At 26.1% G+C, this 18236-nt stretch overlaps 3 protein-coding genes across 3 annotated transcripts; 1 reads left to right on the forward strand and 2 right to left on the reverse strand.

Moving 5' to 3' along the window:
* Positions 1-391: 391 nt before the first annotated feature.
* LOC107166844 (acetyl-coenzyme A transporter 1-like) lies at positions 392-5947 on the reverse strand. Its single transcript, XM_015515659.2, has 9 exons — positions 5666-5947; positions 5424-5550; positions 4255-4414; positions 4040-4194; positions 3438-3628; positions 2722-2906; positions 2162-2288; positions 1474-1689; positions 392-1207 (listed from the first exon to the last, which is right to left on the reverse strand). Exons 1-9 carry the CDS (start codon positions 5870-5872, stop codon positions 1022-1024), a joined length of 1554 nt encoding a protein of 517 aa, XP_015371145.1. The 5' UTR covers positions 5873-5947; the 3' UTR covers positions 392-1021.
* A 4759-nt stretch (positions 5948-10706) lies between these two features.
* On the forward strand, positions 10707-12146 carry l(2)k10201 (zinc finger protein 511 lethal (2) k10201). Its single transcript, XM_015515665.2, has 4 exons — positions 10707-11079; positions 11142-11346; positions 11452-11567; positions 11647-12146. Exons 1-4 carry the CDS (start codon positions 10928-10930, stop codon positions 11732-11734), a joined length of 561 nt encoding a protein of 186 aa, XP_015371151.1. The 5' UTR covers positions 10707-10927; the 3' UTR covers positions 11735-12146.
* A 3081-nt stretch (positions 12147-15227) lies between these two features.
* On the reverse strand, positions 15228-16275 carry mge (translocase of outer mitochondrial membrane 22 homolog mge). Its single transcript, XM_015515653.2, has 4 exons — positions 16015-16275; positions 15828-15933; positions 15644-15771; positions 15228-15566 (listed from the first exon to the last, which is right to left on the reverse strand). The coding sequence occupies exons 1-4, from the start codon at positions 16150-16152 to the stop codon at positions 15504-15506; spliced, it is 435 nt and encodes a 144-aa protein (XP_015371139.2). The 5' UTR covers positions 16153-16275; the 3' UTR covers positions 15228-15503.
* Positions 16276-18236: the final 1961 nt, after the last annotated feature.

Genomic DNA, 18236 nt, shown 5'->3' on the forward strand with positions numbered 1-18236 from the left:
AATTTGAATTTGTTGAAAATTCGGTTAGTCGGGAATGAGGTTATAGATATTAAAATAATAATAGAACCCATAAATTATAAATGTAAATGTATAATTTATTTAGATTTTATATTATTTATAGTATCCCATTTTTGTTATTATGTTCAAAATCAACTTTGGTTGTAATATTCTGGTTAGGTACCTACTGTTTGACAAAACATTTGTATGCAAAACACTACAGCATGTTTTTCTGTAGTAACACAAATATATTTTTTCGGGATGTTAAATGAAAAAAAAAAGTCATAGAGAGATACTTCCTCCAATCCATCCACTCTCAACACCATTAAGACACTATTGTCTCAATAATAGCATTATGATTTCTATTACATAATATGAATATCAGAATAATATATTATTTAAACGCGATGCTTTATTGTGTTGTACAGAATTACATTTAATTGAAATAATTATTGACTTAACTTGTTTCACTATCTATTTCTCCTCTACAGTAACATCAGTAACATACATAGAAATCACGTGATGTAATATTGGATGTAGTTATTAAAAATTCTATGCATTGGTATGTTGATTATTTACATACAAAATACCTAGTTGAGTGAAGATACTGATGTGAATTCTAAACATTTTGCTTAACAAAGTTTTAAAACATATTACGTATATATTTTGCAACTAGACATATTTTATTTAACATAGTAAAATAAATACACTATTCATTAAAAAAAAAAACATGAGATCAATATTTACTATACTAAAGCTAACTTGTCAATCTTATATGAATACAATTCATTTGGTTTTTTCCTCATTACAAATGATTGATCAAAAAATAATATTATCAAGTTAACCTAACATTAACACGTAATATTAGTAGATTTCATTTTTACTAAACTTAATTTAATTAAATAATTACACTTAATAAAAACATAGCAAAGTATAATTATTTTAGATGCATTTATCTATTCAGTAGGCAATTAAATTAATTACCTTAATTTCACAATATACAGTCATAGGTAGTACATTAAATTTAGATATTCTCTGTAATCGATAATTTAATATCTACCACCCAATGAGAAGATCCTTTAGTTTGAAGTTTTCTTATGATATTTTTAAAAAAACCATACCAAGCAAATCCAAATGTAACACTTATAAGCGTTCCTAAGTAGAAGCCATCTATTGTTGTAATACAATCACCTCCGATCGTTTCACATTCCTAAAAATGTTAAAAGTACAAAAATAATTTTAATTATTTATCTACTATGTACATTAATCAAACTAATGAATGATGAATTATGTTTTTAATTCAATATTTGAAAACTAATCAGATAAAAGGTAAAGTTATAGTACCCACTCTAATAGTTTAATCTGACTTAATTTTCTAGTATTACACTTTTAACAGTTCTAATCATTCAAGTAAATACAAATCAATAATATAAATTATAATATTATGTGTGAAAATATAATAGTCGTATAACTTACGTTTTTATAATCTGATGTAGAACAATAATTATAAGAATCGAATGAACATTTTTTAAACGTCAATAAATCAATTACTCCAAGTGCAACTGTGGACGTCCATGTAGCTCCCAAGTTCGTTACTGTGTTTAAAAATGTTATGTAAGTACCGCCAAAACGAGGGTCGCTTATCCGAGAAAAAAAAGCTAACACAGCAACAAACATGATGTAAGATAGAATCTACAAAACAAAAGATAAATAAAAAACATGTTACTGTTAAATTTTGACTTAATAATTTTATAATATAATTTGTATAGTTGTATTAAATAATGAGCACAAGTAAAATTAAGTTAATATAATTGGTTGAAAAAATGTCGTTCTTTAAAGATTTTCTAATAAGATAGTTTATGAAGTACGTACAGAACTGGGAAAATAATTTTTATTTCTAAAATGAATTCACTATTCATAAAGTAGATTAGTGAAATGTAAATCAGAACCCTGTGAGGATTAAAAAACTTATTAAGTTTAATTTTTTAAGAATTCATAACACATAGGAATAATATGAGAATAAAAACAATCAAATTCAAATTAAGATAAGGTTTAAAAAATGATGTTATTTTTTAATTTAATAACTGGTGTTGTTATATTAATTATTATGACTAAGCCATTTAAGTGAGTGTATAAATTATTTATAAATATGTTGTTTACTTACCTCGTCTACGAATAATATTAATATTAAAATAGCATAGTAATACATCGGAATATTTATGACCCCATTGTCATTTATCAACATTGGAGTAAAGTAAACCAACAAGATAAATGTTAAGCTCCATATTAATCTGAAATTCATACGAATATTACAGCGTTACTCTACATTTAAAGATTGAGAAACGTGAATACTAATAATTTGTGAAAACCGATGTTAGTTTTAAAAAATATAAAATAATAACACAAATAAATTTAACTGATCCACAAGATATAACATTCAAACCAGAATCGAAATGTAAGAAAATATTAATTATGTTTACGAAATATTAGAATTTTATGCAGCTAAATAGTATGTGATTACCAAATATATATAAAAAATTATTGTGTAGCAAACAATTTACTTGAATACTGAGCCTACAATACGCGATATTGTGATGTATATCTACCAATCCAGTAGTATTTTGTTCAACAATAAATCGTATTGCAGTTGGTAAATTATTTTCTCGATGAAAATGTTTACTAGTTTTAAAGCTTAAATAATTTTTATATTTTGAGTTTATTTACTTTATGGCTGTCGATTTTAAATATATGCTCATTGGTTTTGGTCCGGAAGTGTACTTTGCTGTTACTAGTGGTATAAGTATTTTGATCACAAACATAGCTGCGTTAATAACAGTAATATCGTCTTTTGATACACCAGCATCAACGAGTTCCAAGTATGTCACAGTATCAGTCACAGAAAATCCAACCTTGATGCATATATAATTCAAATTAATACAATTTTGATAAATTTACATGTGTAAGTATACGTATTTTAATACTACTACTTAAAAAATGATAACCTAATTATTCCAATTTCCAATACGTTATTAATCATATCCATACTTATTAGTTTATTACATACATTTCAATATGATAAAAACTACAATTTCAATATTTGGATGTTCAACAAATAGAAATATTTAGGTTATTTTTCTCTAAAATCAAATTTATATAACATTTATAATACCTAACTTATACACTTTTCAACTTTTACAATAGAAAAAAAACGAAATTAAATTCTACCATTTAAGCAATGTAAATTACTTATTATTACTATTATATAATAAATATTATATTGTTTCTCTAGACAATGTAAATAATCTCATTTATTTTGGAATAAACGAATCCAACTTAAATTGATATGATTTATTGGACAGCGAAGTAATAAAACGTTGGCCATGGACGAGTGCCATAGAAATAGAAATATGTAATAAATTCTTAAACACAATAATTTTTACCTTTGCTGTTAGTAATGCTATTGCCAATATCCGAATACTAGGTAGCTTTAAAATATCGCATAGTAGTGTATAGTTTTGAACGACATTGAGTTTCACATAGTCAAGCTCTAATCTACAATCTTTTTCTTTTTTGAATATGGCAATTAACGTTGTCACACAAATGAATATTAGACCCCAAACATAAAGTACACCTAAATAATAGATTAAAGTAGATTAAAGTAGGAATCAAGTGCCTATTTAAAATATATTTTAAAAAGGTGATATAAAATTCGAATACTATACTCATTAAATTATGACATTATGTCCAAATTAGTTTTGAATTAAGTTCACTATTGTATATATATTCATCAAAAAATACATTTTATATAATCTATATTTTAAGAATCTCAAGAAAAAATATTGTGAACATTTTTTAGTTATTAAAAACAAATTAAAATAACAATGCAATTTTAGACTTAAAATATATGTTACATCTTATTCACTAACACATTCCTTAATCTTCTGAATAATCAATTTATTTTAAAGTTAGTAAATTAATTTTTTAATTTGATTTTCTGTCTGTTCGTTGAAATAAAAATGATGACAATTTAACCTATTATTACTTTTCATAGTCATTAATCCTCCAGTGATGGGCGTAACCCGTAAATATTTATTGCAGAAGTCTTCAGACGCAAACAATATTGGGAACACGGAACCTAACATCACGCCAATCGCTTGTCCAGTAGTGTTGCACGTGGATGCATGACCTACATTATTCCTGTAAAAAATAAAAGTCTATTAAATTGAATTAATGGTTCATGAGAAAAATATAACGCACTTTTTTAACATTGTCAGGGCCCAACTATCGACAACGATATCTTGCGTGGCGGCTAAGAAATTAGATATGAAGAACATACCCATCAATACCATGATATTTGGTGTTCCAGTGTTAGGTAATAAATTATCAATGTCACTAGCCATGTAAAGGAAGCATGTTCCTATTCAACATAAATCATTATAATATGTATAATAATTCGTATTAAATTGTGGCAGACAACAGTAATTATACAGACATTAGACAATATACAATAAACATAACAGATATTAATATAATATATATATAGTATCACAGATAATATTGTTGGACCCCATTTCAAAAGCGACAAAAGTTTTTAAATCAAGATAGTAAATTTTGAATACATTTTGGCCCCAAATTTATTGTATATGTATATAATATACATTTGGCGAGCAGTTACCCTTTGTTGCTCGCGAAACAATGTAGGTATAGTTTGTACTTTGTATAGTTATAACATCTAATATTATATTATAAAAACCAATGTTTTCAGACGTGTGTATGGCAGCGTTTACGTGTTATCGAATTTAATTTGACAGTAATAATTGACGAATTATTATAAAATTAAAATTAAGCCAGTATAGTTCAGTTTTAATTGAAATATTTTTCAAACATCAAATGTAAATCAAATGAAATGAATCAATTGTTCTATTAGTTTTTTTGTAAATATATTTAGAAATTAGTATCCAATAAATATTGCGATTCTGCAGGGTGGTTTGAATTTTGAAATATCATAAAAATTAAACATACATTTCCAATTAATATTTGATAAACATAGTATTAAATAATATGCTTATGTGCTATGTGCATTGTTGTGAGTTTAATTATTATGCATATCGATAAATTTCATTCCGAATTCAAATAAGTGAATCACTCATTTATTCAAGATATAATAACCATTTTAAATACTACATTTCTTGAATGTTTTTAAATATTATTATACATAAGTGTATAAACTTTATAGTATATAGTAGGTATGCAATCTTTCTTTTATGCAATACATTATTAAATATTTATAATTTGGGAAAAATTATGGCTTTAGCTAAAATAATACTTACGTATAGTATTTAAATAAAATATTTTAGTATTTTTATGTTTTATCGATTCTCTTGTCAATTAGATTAAAGCGTTATGAATAAAATTAAATTCGTTACCCATTAAGTATTGTACTGGAATGAGCCAAGACTTTCGTCTTCCTATTCTTTGTATGTAGAGTGCATCTACTAAAGGAGCCCATAACAGTTTTAAGCTAAATGGCCATCCGGCTAAACTAAATAAAGCCTGAAAAAAATAATAAGTAAAAATATACAGTAGAATATTAACGTATGATTTCTTGTAATCAATAATAAATTTATAATATTCCTTAAACGGTTTGGATCTTATTGTATCAATTTACCTGATCTTGATAGGATATATCATTCTGGCTTTGCAAAATTATCGGTATAGCTGAAGTTAGACCCAAAGGAAAACCTTGCATTGTGTACAATAATAGCAGTAGGAAAAAATTCAACCAATCTCCTTTAAGATTTGGCTTGGAAGAATTTAAATCATAAGCGACTGCAGACTTTTCCTTTTCTTTTCCGTCTGTATTTGAGGATGTCATTTTTAAACGCGAGTTTCTTTCTAAATATTGTAAAATATAGTTGCACTAATCGCTACAGTTTACATACTAAAGACAGAATGAATTGCGTTCTCTTGGTTATTATCATACTATATTTCAATGACCCGCTATAAAATAATCTTAATTGCAGTAATTGTTCGCATACAACTAATGTCATGTAATTAATACATATTATTAAAACTAATCTAAATGTGTTTGTATACTTATATATTAAATATAAATGCGTTAAATACAAAATTGAAAATATATTTTAGAGATACAAATAGAATATAATTTGTAAATTATGCTTTTAATTAATTAATAAATATTGATTTAAATTGAATATTATAATTTATGGGAAAGCATGCAGATCCTCAGTAGCAGGATAATTTTTTATTTTTTATTTAACAGAGCATCTTTAATCCATTTATGCTGACATTAAAACATCAGGCATATTGGATATTTTAAAATATTAAATGCAATGACGAGCGAAAAACCTATCGTAAACACAAATTGAATTTATAAAATAAATAAATACTTTTGAAGAACAATGAGTTTTTTGTCTCATTTTGGTGCTGTGTAACACTACATTCAACTCAAGTAAAATAATTTCAGAGTCGTCTCTAAATGTATTTCAACTAACAAAAAATGTATCGAAAAAAGATAAAAATAATTTTGTTAAAAATATCTAGCTAGGAGAAAAATACAATTTTAATCTAAATAAAGACAAATGTGTATATATTTATTATTTTATTAATCAACCCGCTGCAACATAGGCCATTGGGTGGTTATTTTTAGTAGCATTTTTAACTGTGAAGTAGGTTATGGTTGGTTTAGAACACGTGTACGTGTGCAGGCGAGGTTTACGCCACTAAGAATCCGAGTGGTCACCCATCGGAGGACTAGTGGCAGTGGGTGATACGTACACTCAATCCAGTTGCATGAATGATTGCTACAGAAGCTTCGTCACGCCGCGTCACAACAATATTTATATTATACGTGATATATTCATATATGTGTGTATTTAAAATTTGAATATACGTAATATACGTTATGTAATTTTTGGTTGAAAAGATAAAAACAATTATTTTATCGTGTTCAATATTCGAATAAAAGTATCATAAATGTATATATAATAATAAGCCATTGATGCGATTAGGGGGGTGCTTTGGGTCCTGAGCACAACTTAAGTCAAAATTATCACCCTAAGAAATTGCTTAAAATGTTAGGTCCCATTAAGTTACAAAAAAAACCTGGAGATTAAGCACCCCCTTAATCAAATGTCTAGTTTGCATCAATATATATACGAGTAACTTAAAAATTATAACTAGTAATGTAATGTATATTCGAACATTTGAATATTCGAACATTCGAATATCAGTATTCGATGCTACAATACCTAATTTGTTTTATCCGTTTTTCCATGGCAAACTTTTTATACTATTTATTATTAATAACTAATTCATATCTACACAACTGTGGATAATGTATGTCAATGATTAATCGGCCTAAATACGAAAATAGTTCTTATCTTGCAGGTACCTTGTTCGTACTGTTCATAGTTACCATTTATTTATTTATTATTTTTTTGTTGTAACTTATACATTATTATTAATAATAATTTAATTATGATATTCCAGTATTTTATAATATTATAATTTATAATATAATATTATTATTAAACGTTTTGTGATGCACGAAAACTTAACGAATAATTTTCATTAGTATTGTATTGTTGTGGCATCGAATACTGACATTCGAATGTTCGAATATTCGAATAATTCCCATCACTAATTATAACATTATAAAGTATTCTTCAACTTAGTAGTAGGTTGTCTCAGAAGTTGCTGTGTTTTTCGTACCCATGTCTGATGTTTGATAGTTAAGTCGCACCTCGCACTGAAGTTTATTTTAACAAATCAGTGTTGAGTACTTTCAATAACTTTTCCACCCAAAAATACGCAATCTAACGTTCTATGATGTTTTTTTAAAGAGTTCAAGTAGATGAGCGTACAACCACTATCAGTTTCAAAAATTAAATAAAAGCATATAAAAAATTTGAAAAAGTAGGTTGGACCTAATTTTTAATATATATATCTAAGCTGCAGTGTTCGTGGAAGTCACATTTTTTTACCCATTTATTGTGTAACGAATATAAAGGCAAAAGGTATAATATTATACCTACAATGTTATGTTGGTTTGTTTATACACAGCAGTAAGTATTGATAAATGTGATATAATTTTAAAGACTGAACTCTAATTGTATATCGTATATAAATGATTAATTATAATATGGGCATATGGCATGGACTATGATCACGTATTTGACCAAAATTAGGAAAATGACCGTTAAAGTCCATGCCATTCCATATAGGTAGTTATTTTATTATTTTCTTGTATTAGGTATATAGCTGGTACTTTTAATAGTAAGGTCCTACACATTATAGCTAATAATCTGTTTCTTCATAATGTATTATATACATGATTTTTATGTATTGTAGTTAATTACTATGTAGTCACGACTCACAATATCGTATCAAACAAATTCATATGAATGCCTATACTCTATATTATATTATAATATGAGTATTTTATTTTAGTGTTATATTATACTACCTATTAATGAATTATCATTTTATGAACGTAAAAAGCATGTGTAATGTATTATAAATCAATGTATAAGACCAAATTCATAATTTTATTAAACTAGGTAGTTCAACCTATCACATTTCTATTAAAAAATAAATTATTTATTATTCTCAGAAATAGAGTCTACAGTTTGAATTCAACAAATATCCTCTAAGAATCGTTTTTCTAAAACAATTATTTATCATTGAATTTCAATTTAGAGTATATAAAATAATAAATTAATTAAGTCTGGTCGTAATGAGTGCACAATGCATTTACCGCGTATACTTGAGAGGAACTGTAATGAATATAGGCGCATCCGCATAGTACATACCAATGGTCTAATTAAAAAATAAGATTTAAACTCGGAAATATGATTGGACGTAAATTGTAGAAGTAATAACTAATAAGTATTAAAGATTTATCTGTTTGTTTTGTCTTCGACTTGTTGTCGTTTTGAAAAGTCCTGTTGAAGAGAAATACATATTACATATTAAATAATTATGATCCTATTGGTAGCTGCTGAACATAAGTTATTTATGTCTTGCACTTGTATGAATAACTGAATACATTTACAAGTGAGACATCTCCATTAAAGCAAAACAACTTTTATAATATGATTATATAAATGGGGTAAAATCTAAATAATGTTCTATAAATTATAGTTATTGCGCTTTTCTGGCCCAATAAACTTCATGTGGCATCATGATAATTTATTTTAAATTTTTATGTGGTAACTAAAAAAACTTCTCTCGACACCAAAATCTGAATTATTACGGTTTTGAATATTACATAACATATTGTTGTGTGATAGGTAATCTTTACATCGTTGTGTCTGTATTTTTTTAAATGATAAAGTTCAAGTGGCCAAAAGAAAATTTAATCATTTAAAATATCTCAAATTACATACTTATTGTTAATAATCATTATTGAAAAGTTATATCATGAACTATAATATCTTATATAGACTTAACCAATGTACAATTTGATTCGTATTATTTTTATTATTACATAATACACGTTCTTTTTTTTAATAAATCCATCGGCAACTACGACCATATTACGTGTGTTTGTTTAGAAACACGTGAGCATGTGGGTTAAGGATTCGCCACTAAGAACCGGGAGTAATATAACAATAGTCACAATCAAATGCTTTATAAAATACTATATTATACTGTTCTATGATACTATATACCCAATTATTTGAACCGTAAATCCAGAGTCGGAATTTACGTTATCACATAATTTATAATAGCACTTTGTTTACATTTCGTATAATCAAAATTTAAAAAAAAAACACTAGATGGAACTGCCACTGCTTTTAATATGGGTCTAATTCTTTTAATTTTATTGACTGTTCCATCATTTAAGATAGTCTCGTCAAAAGGTAGAATATCATTCTCTTCGAAATGCAATTCACATATATAGCACTTTTCTGTAAGCATTTTGTCATTTTGTAATTAAATAGGAAAATTATTATTCATAATTAAGGTTAAGATATTTTGTTTTTTTTTTACATTGGGTGCTTTAAATAAACTTTTATTTTTTAATCCAATTTATTTTTGTTGTTTGACATCTAAAGCATAACCAGTATTACACCCTGGTACAAAACAGCACTTAACCATTTTTAATGTTTAGGTAAAAAAAAAATACAAATTACTCTGGTTTTATGTATAATTGTTTTATTTAAATAATCAAACAAATACAAAATAATAATAAAAATTATTTGAAACCTTATCATTGTATACATTGTCTGTTTATAAATTTAATATTTTGATGAATTCAATAATAAATAATCATATGGAAATCATCCATGTCCATGTGTTTAATAGCTAATTATAATAATATATTTGTTTTTTATTATTGAACCAATTTTAACCAATATCCCCCTAATTCTGTATACATGTTTTAGATCTGATCTAACATCTAAATCATAAAGTAATAAATTATTTGCAAGGAATAATAAATCATGTTTAATTCGAAAAACATACATAATTCCTATTATAGTATAATACCACAGAATAGAATAATAATACTATAATACTACGCCATGCTATAATTATTGTAAAATGTAGCCCACTATAATCGAACGACGCGCTCCTGGTGGCAGTATAACCGTGCGACTTTTGTCCGGCGACTTTAAAAACTGGCGGCTCATAGGCATAGATAATAATATAATATTCTTATATTATCTATGCTCATAGGAGTTTGGTCTCCTTATCTCTAATCTTCATGGATAAGATCTTAGCATTGATCGTTATCTGTAGAATACTTTGATAATAATATGATAAATATTTATTATGTTATGGAGTATCAGACAAAAATACCGGTTTTTAATTATTGTAAATTGTATTGTAATTTGTAATAGTACAATAACTAAATAGAATAACGCTGTATACTTCTAAGTTCTAAGTTCCAATCATATAAGTTATGACGAGCATGGAGAAACTTCAACAATTACTTAAACATGGCACAGGACTCAAATATTTAGACGACGGTCTTTTCAAATCAGTCGATGAATCGTTGAAAGTTTATAGACGAGTAGGAGTTTTTGAAATTACTGAAGAATCCGATGAACAAAGGTAAAAAATTTTTTTCTATTGAATAACATTTTAAACCTGGAAATAACTGAAATAATTTTCAGATGTACTGATAATTTTCAATGCAATGTGAATGGTTGCAATTCTAATTTCACATCAATGGCTGATTACGAATTACATTATAATTCAAATCATCGCTATTCTTGCATTCATTGCCGTAAACTATTACAATCTGCACATCTCTTGGATTTACATTTGAGCGAAACACATGATTACTTTTTTGAAGCCTCCTCTGTTAAAAAACCAATGGTATTTCACATTACTAAGCATAAAATAAAAATACAATAAGTATTAAAAATGAAAGTACTTTTTATTTATTTAAAAAAAAATATATATATATATATAATATTACAGTTCAAATGTTTCATTGAAACATGTGAAACCCAGTTTTGGAATTCTGAAACACGAAATGCTCATTGTAAAGAAGTTCATAATATTTCAAAGAGTTTTTTGCAGCATTATGGAAATAAGTAATGATACTAATATTTATTTAATTATTTTATACTATTACTGTAAAATTTATTTTTATTTTTTATTTTTATTCTTAAGGAAAAATCAGAAAAATAACAAGAAAGTTAAATATTCCACACCGCCAGCTTTAGAATCAATGGTAGAGTCAAACATGGTTATAAATTAATTTAATGTTACCTATACAACAATTTATAGGATATGGTTTAGTGGTCTACCTATTCATTTTTTTTTTTGAAATTTAGTATGAATTATTATCTGAAATCAATTGTATATACATTTTATATTATATTATTAATATAAAATAAAATATAGTAAGCAAGTACAGTAGAACTTCATTAAAAGTAAAAGATTAAGGGAAATAAATTTCTTAAACTTACTAAGGTTAGATTGGATTAGTAAATGGTATTTATTTTGACTTAAGATTATTGGTATATTGATGTTCTACTGTATATATGAAATTTATATTAGTATGATAAAAACTTTGTTACAAAAATTATTTATAACATGTGTAAAATAAAATGATATTTAATGTATAATATTGGTATCATAATAAATAAAACAATTAATTCTGGTCCTTATATTATGATCTATTTTTAAAATTAATTTGAACAATTTGCACATGTTTCAATTATCACAAAATTTTCTACAAACATAAATGATTCCAGTGACACCCGTTTAATGAGCTATCTCGTCTATACTCTCTTATCTAGATGGTGATCTACTTGCAGTTTTGAAACTAATTGCATGAGTTATACTACCTTATTGCAATAATAGTATTTAAATATTTAATGCACATAATCAGTGCCTCAAAGGATAGAAGGTTCATGAAAGAAAGACTGAGGCTGAAAATTGTAAACAAATATGTATGGTACTGCTGATACAACTTCCAAAATATTGTTTTGTATAATAATATATTTTATACATTAAGAAATATAATTGACTATTATAAATATCTTATTGAAACGAAGTGGGAAGGAATCAATAATTGGGACACATATTATCCCTTATTAAGGGACATAGCACTAATATTTTAATTCTAATTTCTAATTATGAATTACATTTCAAAAGAACAACATTTAAGTGTTTATTTGTAAATAATAAATAATGAGACAATAGCAATAGTAGTGTTGATAATATAATATATTATCTTTTTATGACAAATGTAAGTATTATTTATTTTCTCATTAAAATCACTGAGACATAATCCACTTTTTACAAGAATATAATATTATTTAAACATTGCTGTAGACTGTAAAGTAACATTATTACAAGAAAGTTGTGTAATGTTGAACAAAATTGGGTTTTAAGTTTTCAACTTTAAAAAATGCTTGCTTACTAGTGGTTTATAATTTTTATATTTCTAAAAAGCACATTTAATACATGTATTACATTTATCATAGTTTATTCCTTTAGCTATTTGATTATCATCTCTGTCACTCATTGTTATTGTTATACATCATGGTACAATACCACAGAATAGACTGTGCTCTTGTTCAAAATCTTCATTATCTGATTATAATTTATAATATTAGGAATCTCGGTAAAACATCTTTGCATTGTCCAGGAAATGTTTTAATATTAAAATGGTTTATTTGTTCATCCAATTTAGCCAACTTGATGTTGAATGTGATGTTTTATTGGCCTCAAAAACAAGAGTGGTTTTTGGATAATGAAACCCAATCATTTAACCCAGAGGTATTCAAACTTTTTCAGCATGCGACTCCTTTGGGGGTTCACAATATTTTAACAGCTCCCAAATTATTATGAAAAATTGAAACAACACATGGATTCAATATGGGTGATAATAGCAGTGATTTTAGTACTAGAAATAAAACTTCAAATGGTTGAATTGTAAGGTGTATCGTTTTCATTTCCATAATGATTGCAAATAATATTTATAATAAGTAAACAAGACCTAGGTATGATGTTGGTTTTTGGTGCTTTGGCTCCCTTTGCAAACTCTCGCGACGCACAGTTTGAATACCTCTGATTTAACCTATTACTTATATATATAGAGCCCGGATAATTATGCACTAAAAAGTATCAAAATATGCCATATAATATGCAGTGAAAATCATTAAAATATGCAAAAAATATGCAATAAAAAAAGTTATATTAAAAAATTAAAAATTATGTTAAGCACGAAAAAAATACAAATATTTAAATTTAAACACATACAAATAAATACATAATTATTTATATTTAAAAAAAAAACAAAATATACAACTCAAAATGTGTGTTTTTATTCTTTATTGTTAAAATTAATTATTAAATGATATTCAAGTTTTTCTTCGGTAAAACTGTGCCGTCTATCTGTTAATAAATGCTTGTATATTGAAAATGATCGGTCAACATCTACCGAAGTTATTGGAGCAAATTTAAAAGAGCTTAAAATCATTGGATCTTTATAGTTTTGATCTAGTAGAACCACTTCCGCTTCCCCTATTAATACTTTATTAATGTTACGTAATACTGTTAGGCCTTTGTTTTTGGAAAAAATATCATTTAATTTTGTTTTTAATTTTCGCTTCAATATGCAATAAATTTTGAATTTTGCCAAAATATGCAAAAATATGCAATAACCTTTAAATATGCAGAAATATGCAAAAAAATAATTTCTCCATTAGCTTCAAATTATGATGATTCGTGGAGATAACTGACAACAATCCAAAAATATTAAAAGGAAAAAAATATGCAATTGCATAGAAATCTGGGCTCTACTTATATATGATATATAAATCAATAATAAACAGCACCAGGCACCTTCAATTAAAATAGCTTTATATTTAAATTAATCTCAATATACAGCTATTTCATTTTTCGCTGGGTTTTTTTTATTTATTATTAAAGACTGCTTTGATATTTATCAAATCGTCTGCCTCAAATTAGGTATACAATATAATAAAATAATTATAATTTTGACCAGTTACTTATTGCATCTTAAAATTATAAATCTTTTACAAATAATTAGAATTAGAATAGGCATGGGAATATACCATGTTCTAAGCAGCAACAATTAAATTATTATGAATAATTATAAATAAACATTTCAGTTTTCAGTAATTAATAGATAAATGTTTTGCTCAATTAAAAACCAAATGATTTTAATTAAGTATATTAAATCTATAACTAAATACAAATGCCCTAAAACTTAGAGACATTGGTTACAAGACAATATATTATTATATTATACATTTTGGAACCTGGTAGTCTTTTTACACAAACACGATCAAAGGCCAAAGCTAGGATGACACTAATTCAATTTCCCTTCCATTTGTACCTAAGAACATTAGTAGTATATTAAAATGGTAAGCATCAATCCAACATGCTGTTAATCTCATACCTGGTTTATATAAAAATGATTGCATTGCACACATTTAAATGGGAAATTTCTCCAGTGTACTCCAGTGTAACACATGTAAAAATAATAAATAATCTTGTAATAGACAAAAAAATTACTTACACATGTACTGCAAATAAAATTGTTTAATTAACTTACATAAAATCTTACAGAATAATATTATTGAGCTGTCTGTAGACAATAACTCTGGGAAAAAATCATTATTATGTGTATAACAAACACATCAATTTTGTCTTCATAAAAAAAATATGGTAAAATATAATTTTTTCTGTAAGTTGAAAGGAATAATATCTTCATATTATAATTTACATTTTTATTAATAAAACTTGTTAAATAAGTTGTGACATACATACTGGACTACTCAAACATGTGTATCTATCATTCAGATTTGTAAACATGTTTCATAATAAATATGATTTTTTAAGTGTCTTTATTATATTTTTAAATTAAATTCACTTATCTCTAGTAAAAAAAGGAATAAAAATAAAACTCCAAAACTACAAGGATACAAATATTTTTTTTCAGCCAAAACTAAGGTAGATAGGTTAAAAATAAAATAAGCGCCGAAAATATATTAATTGGGTAACATAGTAGTTCCACCGCCCAAGTTACCGGCACTACCAGGACCAAGAAGAAGCTAAAACAAAACAAAAATATATTAGCAAACTTAAAAATATACTTCTTTATTAATAAATATGTAATTAAGATACTTACTTGTTTTGAATGATTTTTCTGTGCTTCTTCCATCTGTATGCGTTCAGTTTCAAATAATACAGGCATAAGTAACAAAGCCGCTGTCGTTGAGATGTACCATGTTGAAGTACACGCAAATAAGTAAGTTTCTGTAAATTGTTTGCAATTAGTAGGGGTTTATGGTGTGTACAAACTAATATCTTACCTAAAATGACTTTACCAGTGGTATTAACTATTTTTTTGGTGCTGTTTCTTACAGAATCTGGAAACATTTCAGTTAAAGCCCATAGACGTTCGCCCAAAGTTTCATCCTACACATAGTGAAAAATATGTAAAAAAAAAGTGTTCGAATAATGAAATATCGATAGTAATATATAAATATATTAACGAACTTCTTCATCGTCATCGAAGTTTTCAGACGTTGGCGTTAGATCCTTATTGCTGTCAGTCATTGATTCCATGCCGCTGTCTGTGCTCCAAGGTTGAACCTTCTCTGAATCCGATAATTCTAAGTCCTCTGCAGTGGTCATTAGACTAACACGACCAGTAGATGTGTCTATTAGTGTAGGAGGAGCGAAGTGAAAATGTGTGGAAATGGAAAAGGATTATGATGTATTGCACAGTAGCACACTACGGCCATTCACTATAATATTCACACACCGCGGCGTGATAGCATTTATCAAATAAACAATCAATTTAGGCTCTTATCAGCTGTTCCTGACTAATTTAGCTTTCGATTCTCCTTGAAACATCACAGAGAATGTATTTAAGCGGGTTACTATAATATTATCAAAGTGGTATTTTGTGGTTGAAACATATAATAATAATATAATAATACCAATAATATATAGTTCAATGGGTTGAAACAAATTAAAAGAATGATTATCTTTTTATAATATGTGAGAACACACACGCCACACGGTTGATGTAAGATTAATGTAACTAAGATAGTATAAATAATATAAATATGTGATATTGTCATATTGATTATTGAATATCAGTATACATATAATAATATACAAAATACAAATTTAAAAGTACAACAAATTTAAAAAATGTTTTCTTTTTATTTAAACATAAAATCATATTGAAGGTTTCTTGTTAATTACATTTGAATATTTGATTGTTGATATTCATACATTGTTATGTGGTTATATAAACATATATTTTATAGTTATATTTTATATATTATTAGTTGATAGGTATGTCTATAAAAGTATAAACGGTGATACAAACACTATAAATTCAGTTTAATATTTTGAACATATATAGTGAATGAGCGATACGTTTATTTGTTAATAGAATATAATAATATTCAGAAAATAAAATCTAGTTGGTACAATGGTACTTTTGAAGGGTTAAAGAAAACGAATTACAAGTTAACTTCAATTCAATAACTATTAACTATAACTGTGATAAAAATAATGATAAAAATATTTTTATATACTATTTTTTAACAATTAAAAATCTACTGTGAGTATAAATGTATTATTAATTATTATAACCCACCTATATTTTATTGCATATTGACTCGATCATTTGAAATATTTATTTAAATATATATTAGGAATTTATGTAAAATTATTTATAATATTGAATAATACATAGATTGTTTGAATGGTAAGAACTAAGAATGATAAATAATATAGGTACCTATTTGTAATTCAATATTAAAATAATTTTCATGTGTTTATGACTTTATGAGTAATATTGTAGTCGGGGGATTTTTTTTCTCGGGGATTTTTATACCTATTAGAAATAAAGTAAATTGGTTGATAATAAGTTAGAAATTCACACAATCTCACGTCTGTCGAGGAACTATGGGTTAAGAAAAGGTCACTTTAGTTGCGTCCCGTAAAAAAGATATATATGAATTGCGTCCCCAAAAAATACAGGACGTAATTCGTATATTTTAATCAGAGGTTCTTAAGCAACTAACAAAAATAAATAACAATAATTATAAATATGATCACTACTCACAAGTCAATCAAAAAATTGTTTATGAAATGTAATAAAAAAGTAAATAAATGTTAAATCATTTAGTTCTAATCAAAATCGATAATAATATAGTCCATAATAAAATAATTAATATTTTATAACATGTTATTTTGCAAAAATAATTTGACGATATAATGGCGACGTCTATCCTATGCGTACCGTGAAAAACTGACAAAAATATTATCTATATAATGGTGATTATATTTACAATAAAGTCCTACACTAATAAGCCCTACTAAGCTTATTTATGCTTTATTTATATATTACAGAATATCTTAGTCCGAAGTTCTATCTACTGCGGCTGTTATACTATCTAGTAGGTATCTAATACAGTAATACCATTAAGATAACATTATATAACAACATTTTCCATCGTATGTAGACATTATCGATAATCACACCCAAAAAATAATGAACCACGATAATCACTAGTTTGTTAGGTAATTATTGTTATTTACTAGAAAATAACGTTATTTTAATGTTTAACATCATTCACTGTAACATATATTTATATACGTTATTGTATGGCCGCAATTCGTACGTACCTCTCATAAACCCGTGTCGCTACTCGGCTGGGTTGTGACATCAACCAACGATAAACAATGATCCTATTTTT

The sequence above is a fragment of the Diuraphis noxia genome, unplaced genomic scaffold, assembly GCF_037042655.1.
Source record: "Diuraphis noxia isolate RWA-SAM2 unplaced genomic scaffold, SU_Dnox_SAM2 contig0004, whole genome shotgun sequence".
Taxonomy (NCBI): Eukaryota; Metazoa; Arthropoda; class Insecta; order Hemiptera; family Aphididae; genus Diuraphis; species Diuraphis noxia.